Raw genomic sequence first — 19127 nt, 5'->3', positions numbered from 1 at the left:
AGGCAGTGTTGTCTCAACCTTGGCAGTTTGAAGATTAGATTAGATTAGATTTATTGGATTTATATGCCGCCCCTCTCTGTAGACTCGGGGCGGCTCACAACAATACATAGTAATAAATCTAATATTTAGCAATCTAAATTACAGTTTTAGCTTAAAAAATCCAAAAGAAACCCCAATATATAAAAAAACAAGCACACAGTCAAATCATACACAGAAACTACATGGGCAAGGGGGAGATGTTTCAATTCCCCCATGCCTGACGGCAGAGGTGGGTTTTAAGGAGTTTCCGAAAGGCAAGGAGGGTGGGGGCAATCCTAATCTCTGGGGGGAGCTGGTTCCAGAGGGTCGGAGCCACCACAGAGAAGGCTCTTCCCCTGGGTCCCGCCAGACAACATTGTTTAGTCGACGGGACCTGGAGAAGGCCCACTCTGTGGGACCTAACCGGTCGCTGGGATTCGTGCGGCAGAAGGCGGTCCCGGAGATATTCTGGTCCGATGCCATGTAGGGCTTTATAGGTCATAACAAACACTTTGAATTGTGACTGGAAACTGATCGGCAACCAATGCAGACTGCGGAGTGTTGGAGTAACATGGGCATACTTAGAGAAGCCTATGATTGCTCTCGCAGCTGCATTCTGCACGATCTGAAGGTTCCGAACACTTTTCAAAGGTAGCCCCATGTAGAGAGCGTTACAGTAGTCGAGCCTCAAGGTGATGAGGGCATGAGCGACTGTGAGCAGTGAGTCCCAATCCAGATAGGGCCGCAACTGGTGCACCAGGCGAACATGGTCAAACGCCCCCCTCGCCACAGCTGAAATATGTTTCTCTAATGTGAGCTGTGGATCGAGGAGGACGCCCAAGTTGTGGACCTTCTCTGAGGGGGTCAATACTCCCCCCCCCCCAGGGTAATGGAAGGACAGATGGAGTTGCCCTTGGGAGGCAAAACCCACAGCCACTCCGTCTTATCCGGGTTGAGTTTGAGTCTGTTGATGCCCATCCAGGTCCCAACAGCCTCCAGGCACCGGCACATCACTTCCACTGCTTCATTGACTGGACATGTGTGGACTTCAGCTCCCAGAATTCCACAGCCAGCAACGCTGGCTGGGGAATTCTGGGAGTTGAAGTCCACACATCTTCAAACTGCCAAGGTTGAGAAACCCTGGTCTAAGGGCTATTGCAGTCCTATAACTTGAGGGCCGCCCGTACTAATCCAAAATGGTTAGGGCTGGGTTAAAACTGTAGCTTGGTTGACCTTCACCAATCCTTGTGGGACCCCTGAGAGACTTTTGTGTGACAGGGAGCAAAGGAGTCGCGTTGTTGTGAGAAGGAGTGTGTTACTCTTTCAGGGCTCAATGAATGAAGAACCTGTCGATTTCTTATATTCAGAGAAAGAGACCGCGGAGGCTTTGAAGAGGGAAAATGAAGAAGTGGAAATCAGCCCTCTGGGTAAGAACATCCTGTATAAAACACATTGGCAATGCAGTAAAAATGTATAAACGAGAGAAGTAAAAATACACTGAATGTTTAACAAAGAGAAGAGTCTTATAATGTTAACATGATACAGTGGTACCGCTACTTAAGAACTTAATTCGTTCCGTGACCAGGTTCTTAAGTAGAAACGTTCGTAAGTAGAAGCAATTTTTCCCATTGGAATCAATGTAAAAGCAAATAATGCATGCAAACCCATTAGGAAAGAAATAAAAGCTCAGAAATTGGGTGGGAGGAGGAGGAAGAAGAAGAGGAGGAGGAGGACAGTCTCTTTGTGATGAACAAAATCTAAAGCAGATTTTCCTTCCTGGCCCCTCGCATCCTGGATCTACATTGTTTCAACTCCTGCCCTCAAAACGTCGCTGTAGAGAACTGCACACCAAGACAACTAGACACAAGAACAGTTTTTCCCCCGAATAGGGGAAGGTTTGGTAGGGAAGGTTTGCCTATTTGTCGATGAATCTAAAGTGTGCAATAAGGTTGATATTCCTGGAGGGGTCTGTAATATGGTAAATGATTTAGCTTTACTAGATAAATGGTCAAAGCAATGGAAACTGCAGTTTAATGTTTCCAAATGTAAAATAATGCACTTGGGGAAAAGGAATCCTCAATCTGAGTATTGCATTGGCAGTTCTGTGTTAGCAAAAACTTCAGAAGAGAAGGATTTAGGGGTAGTGATTTCTGACAGTCTCAAAATGGGTGAGCAGTGTGGTCGGGCATTAGGAAAAGCAAGTAGGATGCTTGGCTGCAGAGCTAGAGGTATAACAAGCAGGAAGAGGGAGATTGTGATCCCTTTATATAGAGTGCTGGTGAGACCACATTTGGAATACTGTGTTCATTTCTGGAGACCTCACCTACAAAAAGATATTGACAAAATTGAACGGGTCCAAAGGCGGGCTACAAGAATGGTGGAAGGTCTTAAGCATAAAATGTATCAGGAAAGACGTAATGAACTCAATCTGTATAGTCTGGAGGGCAGAAGGAAAAGGGGGGACATGATCGCAACATTTAAATATGTTAAAGGGTTAAATAAGGTTCAGGAGGGAAGTGTTTTTAATAGGAAAGTGAACACAAGAACAAGGGGACACAATCTGAAGTTAGTTGGGGGTAAGATCAAAAGCAACGTGAGAAAATATTATTTCACTGAAAGAGTAGTAGATGCTTGGAACAAACTTCCAGCAGACATGGTTGGTAAATCCACAGTAACTGAATTTAAACATGCCTGGGATAAACATATATCCATTGTAAGATAAAATACAGGAAATAGTATAAGGGCAGACTAGATGGACCATGAGGTCTTTTTCTGCCGTCAGTCTTCTATGTTTCTATGAATGCCATCACTCTGCTAAACAAATAATTCCCTCACCACTGTCAAACTATTCACTAAGGATGCATTACTATTACATAGAAACATAGAAGATTGACGGCAGAAAAAGACCTCATGGTCCACCTAGTCTGCCCTTATGCTATTTCCTGTATTTTATCTTAGGATGGATATATGTTTATCCCAGGTATGTTTAAATTCAGTTACTGTGGATTTACCAACCACCTCTGCTGGGAGTGTGTTCCAAGCATCTACTACTCTTTCAGTAAAATAATATTTTCTCATGTTACTTTTACCTCTTTCCCCCAACTAACCTCAGATTGTGCCCCCTTGTTCTTGGGTTCACTTTCCTATTAAAAACACTTCCCTCATGAACCTTATTTAACCCTTTAATATATTTAAATGTTTCGATCATGTTCCCCCCCTTTCCCTTCTGTCCTCCAGACTATACAGATTAAGTTCATTAAGTCTTTCCTGATAAGTTTTATGCTTAAGACCTTCCATCATTTTTGTAGCCCGTCTTTGGACCCGTTCAATTTTATCAATTTTGTAGGTGAGGTCTCCAGAACTGAACACAGTACTGTATTCCAAATGTGGAATCTCACCAGCGCTCTATGCAGCGGGATCACAATCTCCCTCTTCCTGCTTGTTATACCTCTAGCTATGCAGCCAAGCATTCACTAAGGCTGCATTACTATTACTATTAGTCTTCTCATCATTCCTATCACCCATCTCCTCCCACTTATGACTGTAGGACTGTAACTTGTTGCTTGTATCCTTACGATTTATATTAATATTGATTGTTTCCTGATTGCTTATTTGACCCCTATGACAATCATTAATCATGTTGTACCTCCTGATTCTTGACAAATGTATCTTTTATGCACACTTAAGAGCATATGCACCAATGACAAATTCCTTGTGTTTCCATTCATACTTGGCCAATAAAGAATTCTATTCTATTCTATTCCATTCTTGACAGCTCTCTGATATGTAGACTTTCAACTCCCAAAATTTTTATAGAAGGCTGAGGAATTCTGAGATTTGAAGTTCAGAAGTCATACAGTGTTCCCTCGCTTTTCACGGGTTCAAACTTCGCGAAAAGTCTATACCACGGTTTTTCAAATATATTAATTAAAAAATACTTCACGGGTTTTTTCCCTATACTACGGTTTTTCCCGCCCGATGACGTCATATGTCATTGTCAAACTTTTGTCTGTCTTTAATAAATATTTTTTAAAATAAACTTTAATAAATAAACATGGTGAGTAATAATCTAAATGGTTGCTAAGGGAATGGAAAATTGCAATTTAGGGGCTTAAAGCAGGGGTCCCCAAACTTTTTACACAGGGGGCCAGTTCACTGTCCCTCTGACTGTTGGAGGGCCGGACTATAAAAAAACTTATGAACAGATTTCTTTGCACACTGCACATACCTTATTTTTTTCTCTCTCACTCACTCTCTTTCTCTCTTTCTCTCTTGCTTTCTTTCTCTCTCTCTTGCTCTCTCTCTCTTGCTTTCTTTCTCTCTTTGTCTCTTGCTCTCTCTTGCTTTCTTTCTGTCTCTTGCTCTCTCTGTCTCTTTCTCACTCTCTCTTGCTATCTCTCTTCCTCCCTCCCTCTCTTTCTCTCTCCCTCTCTTTCTCCCCCTTCCTTCCTTCCCTCCATCCTTCCTTCCTCTCCACTTCTCTTTCCCTCGCTCTTTTTCCCTTCTTTTCGCCTTTCTTTCTCTGTCTCCACTTCTCTCTCTCTCTTTTCCCTCTTTCACCCTCCCTCTTCTCTCCCCGCGGAGGACTCATCCGACAAGCCTCCACCCTCCAACCCCCGGACTCCCATTCAATCCCCATTCAGAAAACAGGAGCTAGCAACTCAAAGAGGAGGAGGCGGTGTGTGCACGTAGGTGTGTGTGTTGTGCCCAGCTCGGCTTTCGGCAAGCCTTACTTTACCTCAGGTGAGATGAGATTGAGGGGGACGTTCTCACTGCTTTTCCAGTGCGGCCTTGGAAAAGACCCGCAGGCCAGATAAATGGCCTCAGCGGGCCGCATGTGGCCCGCGGGCCGTAGTTTGGGGACCGCTGGCTTAAAGTGTTAAGGGAAGGTTTGTGATACTGTTCATAGCCAAAAATAGTGTATTTACTTCCACATCTCTACTTCGCGGAAATTCGACATTCGTGGGCGGTCTCGGAACGCATCCCCCACGAAAATCAAGGGAACACTGTACATCTGGATGTTTCCTGGTCTAGAAACCTTGCTCTAAAAGCAGTTAAGCATCAAAAACGTAAAAGTTTGATACAGGCAGATTTCAAAATCGAGGGTTTTCCCATCGTTTATAAAAATTATTCTGCAAGGATTCTGTCTTATTCAGTACTGTGCATTAAAAATGACAAATTTTTTACTCTGTTATAGTTCTAACCAGCAAAGAGGGAAAGGGTAAATAATGAGTTATTGTAACGTCTCGATTCTCACCTTTAGGACATGAAATCAAATCCTCGAGCGAATCCAGCCAGTTTTTTGGGATGGTCCAAACGGCGGCGAGAGAGGTGTGTATGTCAAACAACTTGCTTGTTACCAGATTGGGGGCTGCTTCTCCTGTTCCTTTTAAATCTTGGCAAACTTCAGATGGGTGGATTTCAATTCCCAGAATTCCTAGGTGTTTTGCACTCCGGAGGGTTCCGGGAAGCTTCCTGAAGCCCTGGAGTGCAAAAAACAGCCTTTCTCCAACCTGGTAGGTTAAAAAAAGGCCCAAACAGGCGAACCGGAAGTTCAGGAAAACGCACTTCCGGTTTGCTTGTTGTGCTATGTGGGCCCGTGTACGCATGCAGAAGTAAAATAATAATAATAATAATAATAATAAGATTTGTATGCCGCCCCTCTCCGAAGACTCGGGGCGGCTCACAACAACGATAAAAACAATATTATAATGGCAGAAATCTAATATTAAAAAACTAAAAACCCTATCATAATTAAAAACCAAACAGCACATACATACCAAACATAAATTATAATAAGCCTGGGGGAAAGATGTCTCAAATCCCCCATGCCTGGTGGTATAGGTGGGTCTTAAGTAGTTTATGGAAGACAAGGAGAGTGGGAGCAGTTCTAATCTCCGGGGGGAGTTGATTTCAGAGGGCTGGGGCCGCCACAGAGAAGGCTCTTCCCCTGGGGCTCGCCAGACGACATTGTTTAGTCCAGTGTTTCCCAACCTTTTTTGAGCCACGGCACATTATTCACACTTACAAAATCCTGGGGAACACTGAGCGGGGGGGGGGGTGAGCGGGGGGGAGGGGCTAAAAATGTTTGGACAAAAAACCCCTCTCTTCCTCCCTTTCGCCCTATTTCTCCCCTATCTCTTTCTTTCCCTCTCTCTCCATCCCTCTTTCTTTCTTCCTTCCTTCCTCTCTTTTTTGCTTTCTCTTGCCCTCCTTCCCTTCTTTCTCGCTTTCTCTCTCTTGCATTCTTTCTCTCTCTCTTTCTGTCTCTCTTGCTATCTCTTTTATTCTTTCTCTCTCCCTTGCTTTCTCTCTCTCTTTCTCTCTCTCGCTTTCCTTCTCTCTTCCTCTTTCTCTCTTGCTTTCTCTCTAACCCTCCTTCCTCTCTCTCTCTCTTTCTCTCTCGTGCACCACGCCGGCAACATAGAGAGAAAGAGAGAGCGGAGAGAGAGTGGAGGGCGGCTTGCCGTTCCGCGGCCCCCTGGATCAGCGGCCCCGCATGGCCCCAGCGCAAACTCCGCCATTGCCTTCGCCTCCGCCTAAGAGGCAGCAGCCAAATCCAACCCTTTGCCCTCCCAGGTGTCTATGGCGCTCAGCGCCCGGCCACGCACCGCCTCCCGGTACTCCACCTGACTTCTACCTGCAGGAACGGGTGGTGGGGCGCCACGAAGGGCGGCACTTGGAGGCCACCACGGCACCGTTGTCATCACGGCGCAAAGCCACGCAGTCCCGGATCGCTCGCTTCTCCGGCCAGCAAGCCGGCTGCCTGGGAAAACGGCACGCTTTTTAAACGCATGCTTTTCAAAGGCGGCACTTTCCCGGGCAGCCGACTTTGCTGGCCAGAGAAGCGAGCGATTCAGGACTGCGTGGCTTTGCGCCACTTCAAAAATTTCTGCGGGGGGAGGGTTTCCTAATGACTGTGCGGGCACACGACCACGCAGCTTAGAAACAACAGTGGCCGGTGCCCTCCCACCGAGCCCCAAAAGTTAAGTTCCCGTCACCACCAGGGAAGCTCCAGCCAGGCCGGGCTCGTGGCACACCTGACCATGTCCCGCAGCACACTAGTGTGCCGCGGCACACTGGTTGGGAAACACTGGTTTAGTCAACGGAACCTGGAAAAGGCCAACTCTGTGGGACCTTATCGGCCGCTGGGATTCGTGTGTTAGCAGGCGGTTCTGGAGGTACTCTGGTCCAATGCCATGTAGGGCTTTAAAGGTCATGACCAACACTTTGAATTGTGACTGGAAACTGATCGGCAGCCAATGCAGGTCACGGAGTGTTGTAGATAAGTGGGCGAATCTGGGAAGCCCCACGATGGCTCTCGCGGCCGCGTTCTGCACGATCTGGAGTTTCCGAACACTTTTCAAAGGTAGCCCCATGTAGAGAGCGTTGCAGTAATCGAACCTCGAGGTGATGAGGGCATGAGTGACTGTGAGCAATGACTCCCTGTCCAAATAGGGCCGCAACTGGTGCACCAGGCGAACCTGGGCAAACGCCCCCCTCGCCACAGCCGAAAGATGATGTTCCAATGTCAGCTGTGGATCGAGGAGGACGCCCAAGCTGCGGACCCTCTCTGTGGGGGTCAATAGTTCCCCCCCAGGGTGATGGACGGACAGATGGAATTGTCCTTAGGAGGCAAGACCCACAGCCACTCCGTCTTGTCTGGGTTGAGTTTGAGTTTGTTGACTGTAAACCTTGTTCAGTGGCCTGATTTTTGTGATACTAATTGTTCCGGATTTTGCAGGCGAATGTGAAGCTTTACCTTAATCCTGTTTTTCTGCAGCAAAATCTCTGATGGGAAGGTCTTGGCTGCCTCTTATTCTTTATAGGAATTCATGGGTCTCAAGGAGACCGAGGCCTCTTCGCAGGCAACCGAGTGGAAGACGACACCGCCAGTTCAACAACCCGTCGCCTGGCAAGTCCTGCAAGAGAAACGTGAGGACATAGATAGTTTAGGTAAGGAGAAACAATGCATTAATCCAACCATCATAGCAAAGGATCCAGTTTTCCTTTCAAGAAGGGAACATACACCATCACTCCGCAGTCTGCATTGGTTGCCGATCAATTTCCGGTCACAATTCAAAGTGTTGGTTATGACCTATAAAGCCCTTCATGGCATTGGACCAGAATATCTCCGGGACTGCCTTCTGCCGCACGAATCCCAGCGACCGGTTAGGTCCCACAGAGTTGGCCTTCTCCGGGTCCCGTTGACCAAACAATGCCATTTGACGGGACCCAGGAGAAGAGCCTTCTCTGTGGTGGTCCCAACCCTCTAGAACCAGCTCCCCCCGGAGATCAGAACTGCCCCGACCCGCCTTGCCTTTTGTAAAGTTCTTAAGACCCATCTCTGCCGTCAGGCATGGGGGAACTGAGACATCTCCCCCGGGCCTATACAGTTTATACATGGTATGTTTGGGTGTATGCTTGCTTTTAATAATGGGGGTTTTAGTGTTTTTTAAAATTATTAGATTTGTTCTTACATTGTCTTTGTTATTGTTGTGAGCCGCCGCAAGTCTATGGAGAGGGGCGGCATACAAATCTAATAAATAAACAAATAAACAAATAAGAAGGGCCATGCTGAATCGGGCCACAGCCCATCGAGCAGAGCATTCTGTGTCAAACAGTGGCCCACCAATTGTCCATGGGGATCTTGAGCAGAAATAGATGGCAAGACCCTCCCTTTCCCTTGATCCCCAACAAATGGTACTCAAGGGAATCCTGCCTGCCTTAACCAACATAGAGGCGGCACTTGAACATCTGTTTCAATAACCCCCGATACACTTGGCATCCATGAATCTGTCTAATCCTGCCCTGAAGCTATCCAGGCTGACAGCTGTCACGACCTCTTCTGGAAGTGAATTCCATAAACCAATGGCCCTCTGGGTGAAGAGATATTTCCCTTGATTTGTCCTCGCTTTCTTACCTATGAGCTTTAGGGAGTGCCCCCTCGTCCTAGTATTGTGTGATAGAGAAAATATTTTTTCTCTATCCACTTTTCTATCCCATGCATGATTTTATACACTTCGATCAAGTCACCTCAATTCTGATGAAGCAGCATTCGATTAACAGTATATATACCTAGAATAAAGAATTACATGTATAGATATGATATAAGAAACAATGAGTTTAGAAGGGACACGGATAATTTAAATATGTACAGGAATATGTTATCAGTCTGTTAAATATAAAATGAATTAGAATTAGGATCACTCAGGGAAAGGTTAGGAGGGAGAAAGGGAGTAGGAAGGGTAGAGAGAAGAGAAGGAGATGAGGGAAGGAGGCAGGAGCAGAGAAGGAGTAAGAAGATAGGAGGAGGAGATGGAGATAGGAGGGGAGTGTAAAGAAATGAGAAAAAAATAGACTGATAAATAACAGCATAGAATAGGTGCAAAATAGGATATTGATTCATGGTCAGTTGGATAAAATGTATAATTATATATGTTATTGATATGTTTATATGTATATGTTTGTAGAAATTCAAATATTTCCCAAGAGACTTTCAGAATATAAAGATCAAAGTTTTATTCTCTAAGTCAGTGTTTCCCAACCTTGGCAACTTGAAGATATTTGGACTTCAATTCCCAGAATTCCCCAGCCAGCATTCGCTGCCTGGGGAATTCTCGGAGTTGAAGTCCAAATATCTTCAAGTTGCCAAGGTTAGGAAACACTGCTCTAAGTCAACTGTTTGCAAACCCCACTTTGTCCCATTCCTACCTCAGCTAGTCTGTCGTGGTGGGTTACAAACTGTCAAGAAGCAACACATTAGCCCCATCATATATGGTTACATTTTTACTTAGAATAGGGGTAGGCAAAGTTGGCTCCTCTATGACATCTGGACTTCAACTCCCAGAATTCCTGAGCTAGCAGGATTGGTTCAGGAATTCTGGGAGTTGAAGTCCACAAGTCATAGAAGAGCCAACTTTGCCTATCCTTGACTTAAAACAATGAGCTTTTGTGAGTTTTTTCAAGGAGACGAAAGTGAATTCAAGAAAACAAAACTTAAGCATTTCTTCAGGATGGAATTTTACATCCTCAAATATATGAAAACTATGCAAAGGTCATAATGGTGAGTATTCTGAGCAGAGTCAGGTTACAAGCGGTGTGCCACAAGGGTCTGTTCTGGGTCCTATTCTTTTTAATATGTTTGTGAGTGACATAGGGGAAGGATTGGTATGGAAGGTTTGCCTATTTGCCGATGACTCTAAAGTGTGCAATAGGGTTGATATTCCTGGAGGGGTCTGTAATATGGTAAATGACTTAGCTTTACTAGATAAATGGTCAAAGCAATGGAAACTGCAGTTTAATGTTTCCAAATGTAAAATAATGCACTTGGGGAAAAGGAATCCTCAATCTGAGCATTGTATTGGCAGTTCTGTGTTAGCAAAAACTTCAGAAGAGAAGGATTTAGGTGTAGTGATTTCTGACAGTCTCAACATGAGTGAGCAGTGTGGTCGGGCGGTAGGAAAAGCAAGTAGGATGCTTGGCTGCATAGCTAGAGGTATAACAAGCAGGAAGAGGGAGATTGTGATCCCCTTATATAGAGCGCTGGTGAGACCACATTTGGAATACTGTGTTCAGTTCTGGAGACCTCACCTACAAAAAGATATTGACAAAATTGAACGGGTCCAAAGACGGGCTACAAGAATGGTGGAAGGTCTTAAGCATAAAATGTATCAGGAAAGACTTAATGAACTCAATCTGTATAATCTGGAGGACAGAAGGAAAAGGGGGGACATGATCGAAACATTTAAATATGTTAAAGGGTTAAATAAGGTTCAGGAGGGAAGTGTTTTTAATAGGAAAGTGAACACAAGAACAAGGGGACACAATCTGAAGTTAGTTGGGGGAAAGATCAAAAGCAACCTGAGAAAATATTACTTTACTAAAATAGTAGTAGATCCTTGGAACAAACTTCCAGCAGACGTGGTTGGTAAATCCACAGTAACTGAATTTAAACATGCCTGGGATAAACATATATCCATTGTAAGATAAAATGCAGGAAATAGTATGAGGGCAGACTAGATGGACCATGAGGTCTTTTTCTGCCGTCAGTCTTCTATGTTTCTATAAATCTTGTGACACTGCAACCCGTCATGAGTGTGAGTCAGTTGCCAAATGACTCAACGCTTTTTTCAGTGCCTTTGTAAACAGTCACTAAATGAACTTTTTGTAAGGTGCTGGCTACCTGTGTATTCTTTGTTCCCTTGAATGAAAATGACGGGAGGTTTAATTTTATTTCTTCCCCTTCCTCTAGAGACCAGATTGGGAACAGAGTTCAAGATTAAGAATTCTGAGAATCAAGAAGAGGAACCAAAGTCAACATGTAGGAGAGACCCACAGAACCTGCCAATCAAAGTAGAAAGGGAAGAAGGAGGTTACAAGTCAAGAGAACAGCGGAAGAAACCCTCCGTGGGGTGTGAGGACCGAGATGTTTCATTACAACAGGAATTTATTACTGCTGCTACTGCTGAAAAGGCCGCTGTTTCCCCGGAGAATAATAGGTCTTTGTTCTCCCAGTACGATAGAAGATACCTCTACCGCGTGGAGCCGAATGAGGCGACCTCCACAGAGAAATTAGAGCAACATCCTCAGAGGTTTGAGGACGGCTACCAGGTTACTTCAAGCACGAATCAAAAAGAGGGAAACCTCATAACCGAGAAAAGGTTTGAAATCCCTGGCAACGCAGTGGTGAATAACATGAAGGCCTCTCCAAGCGGCCATCTTGGGGAAACGCATAACTCTTCTGAATGCGCCAAAACGAACAGCGGCGTGAACCCGCTCGGCAAAATTCCCGCATGCAAAACCGACGAAGGCTGGTACGAATGTTCCCAGTGCGGGAAGGGCTTCAATAAAGCCAAATACTGGAAGCAGCACCAGAAAATCCACACGGGGGAGAAGCCGTACAAATGTTCCCACTGTGGGAAGTGTTTCAACCAGTCGGGAAACCTGAAGACCCACCAAAGGATCCACACGGGCGAGAGGCCCTACAAATGCTCGCAGTGTGGGAAGTGCTTCAGCCACACCAACTGTTTGAAGATACACGAGAGGATTCACACCGGGGAGACCTATAAATGTTCTCAGTGTGGGAAGTGCTTCCGGGAGACGGGGATTTTGAAGAGGCATCTCCGCATCCACACCGGGGAGACCCCGTACAAGTGCTCGCAGTGCGGGAAGGGCTTCAACCTGATGGGGACGTTGAGGAAACACCAGCGCATCCACACCGGAGAGAAACCTTACAAGTGTTCCCATTGCGACAAATGCTTCCGGGAAACGGGGATCCTGAAGAGACATCAACGGACTCACACCGGAGAGAGACCCTACAAATGCTCCCAGTGCGGGAAATGCTTTACTCACACCAACGTTTTGAAGATACATCAGAGGATCCACACTGGGGAGACGCCCTATAAGTGCGCCCAGTGCGGAAAAGGCTTCAGCCAGATGGGAAATTTGAAAACCCATCAGAGAATTCATGCGAGGGACAATCTTAACGTGGCGCATGGTGTCACCTTGGTGAAGGACCACACGAATGCCCCCAGTTTGGGGAAGATGCCTGGGAAGGCAGAATTTTGAGGAGTGGTCAATAGGTAGTCCTAGACTTACGACCACGATCGAGTCTAAAATTTCTGTTGCTGAGTCTTTTGTCTTATTTTTTAGAGGGTTTTTTTTTTCATCCCCCCCCCCCCCCCCAATTTCCATATATATATATACAACGTTCCCTCGATTTTCGCAGGGGATGCGTTCCGAGACCGGCCGCGAAAGTTGAATTTCCGCGAAGTAGAGATGCGGAAGTAAATACACTATTTTTGGCTATGGTCAATATCACAAGCCATCCCTTAACACAGAAGTCTTCAAACTTGGCAACTTTAAGACTTGTGGACTTCAACTCCCAGAATTCTTGAGCCAGCATAACTGTCTGGAGAATTCTGGGAGTTAAAGTCTAAAAGTCTTAAAGTTGCCAAGATTGGGGACCTCTGCCTTAACACTTTAAACCCCCAAATTGCAATTTCCCATTCCCTTAGCAACCATTTAGATTATTACTCACCATGTTTCTTTATTAAAGTTTATTTTAAAAAATATTTATTAAATGTGGACAAAAGTTTGGTGATGATATATGACGTCATCGGGCAGGAAAAACCGTGGTATAGGGGAAAAACCCGCAAAGTTGTGTCTTGTTGTGAGCCGCCCCGAGTCTGTGGAGAGGGGTGGCATACAAATCTAAATAATAAATAATAAATAAATAATAAAGTATTTTTTAATTAATATTTTTGAAAAACTGTGGCTGTTGGGGTCTGGATGGGTGTCAACAGACTCAAACTCAACCCGGATAAGACGGAGTGGCTGTGGGTTCTGCCTCCCAAGGACAATCCCATCTGTCTGTCCATTACCCTGGGGGGGGGGAATTATTGACCCCCTCGGAGAGGGTCCGCAACTTGGGTGTCCTCCTCGATCCACAGCTCACATTAGAGAAACATCTTTCAGCTGTGGCGAGGGGGGCGTTTGCCCAGGTTCGCCTGGTGCACCAGTTGCGGCCCTACCTGGACCGGGACTCACTGCTCACAGTCACTCATGCCCTCATCATCTCGAGGTTCGACTACTGTAACGCTCTCTACATGGGGCTACCTTTGAAAAGTGTTCGGAAACTTCAGATCGTGCAGAATGCAGCTGCGAGAGCAATCATGGGCTTTCCCAAATATGCCCATGTCACACCAACACTCCGCAGTCTGCATTGGTTGCCGATCAATTTCCGGTCACAATTCAAAGTGTTGGTTATGACCTATAAAGCCCTTCATGGCATCGGACCAGAATATCTCCGGGACTGCCTTCTGCCGCATGAATCCCAGCGACCGGTTAGGTCCCACAGAATTGGCCTTCTCAGGGTCCCATCGACTAAGCAATGTCGTTTGGTGGGACCCAGGAGAAGAGCCTTCTCTGTGGCGGCCCCGACCCTCTGGAACCAGCTCCCCCCGGATATCAGAGTTGCCCCCACCCTCCTTGCCTTTCGCAAGCTCCTTAAAACCCACCTCTGTCTTCAGGCATGGGGGAATTGAAATTTCCCTTCCCCTAGACTTATAGAATTTATACATGGTATGCTTGTATGTATGAGTGGTTCTTTAAATGGGGTTTTTTTAGATTATATTTAATATTAGATTTGTTTACATTGTCTTTTCATTGTTGTTAGCCACCCCGAGTCTTCGGAGAGGGGCGGCATACAAATCTAATAGGTAGGTAGGTAGGTAGGTAGATAGATAGATAGACAGACTTTTCGCGAAGTTCGAACCCGCGAAAATCGAGGGAACACTATATATGTCAATGCATAGAACTTAAAAGTATATCAGTAACATACACAATTATACAATTTTATCTAGTCATAAATCATTATTCTATTTTGTACCTTTTTTATATAACTGTTCATCAGTCTGTTTTTCTTCATTTCTTTACACTCCCCTCCCTCTGTCTCCATCTCCTCCCTCTACCTCTTACTCCTTCCCCCCTTCTTACCTCACTCCTTCCTTTCACCTTTCTACTTCTTCTTTCTCCCTCTTTCCCTTTCCCTGGGTGATTCCTAATGCATCTCATTTGTAACAGGTTGATAACATATACCCATACATTTTTAGACTATTGGTGTCTCTTCTAAACTCAGTGTTTTTATATCATTTCTATACATGTAATTCTTTATTCTAGTGTTGGTAATGAGCTATAAAGCCCTACATGGCATCGGACCAGAATACCTCCGGAACTGCCTTCTGCCGCACGAATCCCAGCGACCGATAAGATCCCACAGAGTTGACCTTCTCCGGGTCCCATTGACTGAACAGTGTCAGCTGGCGGGCCCCAGGGGAAGAGCCTTCTCTGTGGTGGCCCCAGCCCTCTGGAATCAACTCCCCCCCCCCAGAGATTAGAACCGCCCCCACCATAGGTTTGCCATCACTGCCCTAGGGAATTGAGCCGCATAGAAATCAAATAAATAAATAAATTTGACCATGGCTGTAACAGTCGTGTGTCATATGTCTCTTTTAGATGCCTTCGTAACTTTGGTTGGTCAGTTAAACACCAACATTAACCATGGCAGAGATATTGGTTACATAGGGCAAAATTCACTTACCAAATGTCTGACACAGCAACAGAATTTTTGGATTCAGTTGTGGTCGTAACTCGAGAACTATGGTCATAGGTGTGAAAACCGATCATAGGTCATTTTTTCAGTGCAGGAGTAACTTCGAACAGTTACTAAACAAATGGATACAGGTTGAGGACTACCTGTCTTGTTTGCATCGGGTGTTATGAGAGGCAAAGCCAACCAAGGAAAATTAGACAACCCAGATGGCGTTTTACTTCCTTTCTTCCAGCAAAAAAAATGCCTCCAAGGGAACAAACAATTGTGTAAAGCAGGGGTCTCCAAGCTTGGCAACTTTAAGACTGGCAGACTTCAACTCCCAGAATTCCCCAGCCAGCAAAGTGGAATTCTGGGAGTTCAAGTCCACCAGGCTTAAAGTTGCCAAGTTTGGAGATCCCTGGCATAAGGAACACCACGAAAAAAAGTTGTGAAAACGGATTTGGGTAATGTGGTAAACTTTTACGACCCTTACATGAGCATACTTGCCAGATTCAGTTACTTGAGTACTACAAGTAAGCCTTTAATTCAAAAAGGAAACTTCCAAGTATTTTTTATGACACTTGCATATTTTACAAACGACAGGTAGTCCTCAACTTACAACAGTTCATTTAGTGACAGTTCAAAAGTCACAACAGCACCGAAAAAAGTGATGACTTTTGCAGCCGCGCCTAATCAAAAATCAATCTGAGTATTGTATTGGCAGTTCTGTGTTAGCAAAAACTTCAGAAGAGAAGGATTTAGGGGTAGTGATTTCTGAAAATGGGTGAACAGTGCAGTCGGGCAGTAGGGAAAGCAAGTAGGATGCTTGGCTGCATAGCTAGAGGTATAACAAGCAGGAAGAGGGAGATTATGATCCCGCTATATAGAGCGCTGGTGAGACCACATTTGGAATACTGTGTTCAGTTCTGGAGACCTCACCTACAAAAAGATATTGACAAAATTGAATGGCTCCAAGGACGGGCTACAAGAATGGTGGAAGGTCTTAAGCATAAAACGTATCAGGAAAGACTTAATGGACTCAATCTGTAGAGTCTGGAGGACAGAAGGAAAAGGGGGGGACATGATCGAAACATTTAAATATGTTAAAGGGTTAAATAAGGTCCAGGAGGGAAGTGTTTTTAATAGGAAAGTGAACAAGAACAAGGGACACAATCTGAAGTTAGTTGGGGGAAAGATCAAAAACAACATGAGAAAATATTATTTTACTGAAAGTAGTAGATCCTTGGAACAAACTTCCAGCAGACGTGGTAGATAAATCCACAGTAACTGAATTTAAACATTCCTGGGATAAACATATATCCATCCTAAGATAAAATACAGAAAATAGTATAAGGGCAGACTAGATGGATCATGAGGTCTTTTTTCTGCCGTCAGTCTTCTATGTTTCTATATGTGGCCACTGCTTCGTATTTATGGTTGCAGGATTCTGTGATCCACTTTGGTGACCTTCTGATAGGCAAAATCCAGGGGAAATCCAGATTCACTTAACAACCGGGTTGCTAACTTTCCAAATAGCCGTGACTCACTTAACAACTGTGGCAAGAAAAGTCATAAAGTTGGGGCAAACTCAGTTAACAAATGTTTTTACCTTAGCAGCGTTGTGGTCGTAACTTAAGGACTACCTATATTTTTTCCCCATTTTTGTTTGGGATCATTATCCCAAATTGCAAGAGCACACCTGTGATGAAAGAAAAGCATTTTGAAAAAAAAAAACCAAAATCAGAGATATCTTGTTCATTTGGGCAGGGTTTTATTTATTTAGCTAGTTTTGGACTGGCACTGAGTCTTCGGAGAGGGGCGGCATACAAATCCAAATAATTAATTAATTAATTAATAAATAAATAAATAAATAAATAAATAAAAAGTGCCTCCTATGACATGGATCTGCAATACACTTGTTGGCACAAAGGCCTCTTTTAATGTTTCTAAATACAGTATAGTAGTACCTCTAGATACGAGTTTAATTCGTTCCAGAACGGAGCTCGTATGTCGAACAACTCGTATCTGGAACAAATGGCTTTAGACTTTGTTTTCCCCCTCCGAGATAACCAGAAGCAAGGATTCTTGCGCCACCTAGTGGAAGCTCGGCTCGTATCCCGAATTTGAGCTCGGGTGTCAAAAAGAAATTTCGCTCATAACTTGGAATACTCGCATGTGGAGCAGCTCGTATCTAGAGGTACTACTTGTACTGTGTTATGTTTAACAGAGCCGGGGTGGCGCAGTGGTTAGAGCGCAGCACTGCAGGCTACTTCAGGTAACTGCTAGCTGTAGTTCAGCAGTTCAAATCTCACCACCCGCTCAAGGTTGACTCAGCCTTCTATCCTTCCGAGTTGGGTAAAATTGGTGGGGGACAATATGCTGATTCTGTAAACCTCTTAGAGAGGGCTGTAAAAGCACTATGAAGCGGTATATACGTCTGAATGCTATTGCTATTTGTAAACCACCCAATGAGATGGGCAGTACAAACATTTCTTAAATAAAAATTCTTAAATAAAATTAAATTTTAAAAATTGTAGAATTGCCATTTCTAAATTAATGCAATCCTGGTTGTAGAAACAGAGGCATGGAATCAAGATGATGTGAAGTATCAGTACTGCTTTATAAAGCCACACTAGTAAAACCAAGCCTGGAATACTGCCACCAATTTTGGTCACCACACTACCAAAAAGATGTTGAGACTTTGGGGGGAAAAAAAGTTCAGAGAAGAACAAATAAGATGATCAAAGGCCTTGGAGGCTAAAACCACGCTACAGCACTGGCTTCCGATTGGTCTCTGGATGCAATTCAAGGTGTTGGTTATAGTTCTGCCTGACTGGGCTCGGGCGATTAGTAACAGTCCAAGGAAAATAAATCAAACACACACGTGCTTTTCTAATCAGCAAACTTGTATTAAACAAAGAAAAAGGTTAACAAAAACAGTCCTACTTGTCAGGAATAAACTATAGTGCAAGACGTAAGTCAGCCAAATACAAAGCACAGGAAAAAGCAAACAAAGACAACCTGCACCGTAATAGTCCTTTAATTGAGCCCTCCTTTGCATGGCTCTCCAGCTACGCATGTCGATGAGCTGTTCTGCATCGGAATCCAATGAGGATAGACTGTCTGAGTGGCTTTCCTGCCAAATCTCCTGGGCTGTCTGCTGGGTCCTGCGTGCTGTCTGCCAACTCCTCTGAACCAGTGGCCTCATCCTCAGGGCTGTCTGCCACGTCTTCCTGGCTGTCAGCCAGGCTTTCGCACTCACTTTGTGCCGCATCTCTCCCATCTGTGGGAGCAACGGCTGGCCCAGGCCCAAACACAACAGTTTCCTCCCAGGAGATTCCTAGAGAGGCCCCACCGAGGCTTCTCCCCGCCTTTTCCAGCCCTCTTTCCTCCCAGGAGATTCCTAGAGAGGCCCCACCGAGGCTTCTCCCCGCCTTTTCCGGCCCTGTTTCCTCCCAGGAGATTCCTAGAGAGGCCCCATCGAGGCTTCTCCCCGCCTTTTCCGGCCCTGTTTCCTCCCAGGAGATTCCTAGAGAGGCCCCACCAAGGCTTCTCCCTGCCTTTTCTGCCCTTGTTTCCTCCCAGGAGATTCCTAGAGAGGCCCCACCGAGGCTTCTCCCTGCCTTTTCCGGCCCTGTTTCCTCCCAGGAGATTCCTAGAGAGGCCCCACCGAGACTTCTCCCCGCCTTTTCCGGCCCTGTTTTCTCCCATCTGTGGGAGCAACGGCTGGCCCAGGCCCAAACACAAGTTTCCTCCCAGGAGATTCCTAGAGAGGCCCCACCGAGGCTTTTCCCCGCCTTTTCCGGCCCTGTTTCCTCCCAGGAGATTCCTAGAGAGGCCCCACCAAGGCTTCTCCCCGCCTTTTCTGCCCTTGTTTCCTCCCAGGAGATTCCTAGAGAGGCCCCACCAAGGCTTCTCCCCGCCTTTTCCGGCCCTGTTTTCTCCCATATGTGGGAGCAACGGCTGGCCCAAGCCCAAACACAACAGTTATTACTATCTTTTGGTTAGATTATCT

General features: G+C 45.3%; 1 protein-coding gene across 1 annotated transcript; it reads left to right on the top strand.

Moving 5' to 3' along the window:
- The first annotated feature begins 7819 nt into the window (after window positions 1–7819).
- LOC139159833 (zinc finger protein 3-like) lies at window positions 7820–12647 on the top strand. The gene is made up of 2 exons (XM_070737252.1): window positions 7820–7974; window positions 11273–12647. The coding sequence occupies exons 1-2, from the start codon at window positions 7854–7856 to the stop codon at window positions 12586–12588; spliced, it is 1437 nt and encodes a 478-aa protein (XP_070593353.1). The 5' UTR covers window positions 7820–7853; the 3' UTR covers window positions 12589–12647.
- The last annotated feature ends 6480 nt before the right edge of the window (window positions 12648–19127 follow it).

This window comes from Erythrolamprus reginae, chromosome 2 (assembly GCF_031021105.1).
Source record: "Erythrolamprus reginae isolate rEryReg1 chromosome 2, rEryReg1.hap1, whole genome shotgun sequence".
Classification (NCBI taxonomy): domain Eukaryota; kingdom Metazoa; phylum Chordata; class Lepidosauria; order Squamata; family Dipsadidae; genus Erythrolamprus; species Erythrolamprus reginae.
The sequence above is the reverse complement of the archived record's forward strand: the minus strand, read 5'-3'. Positions and strand labels throughout refer to the sequence as shown.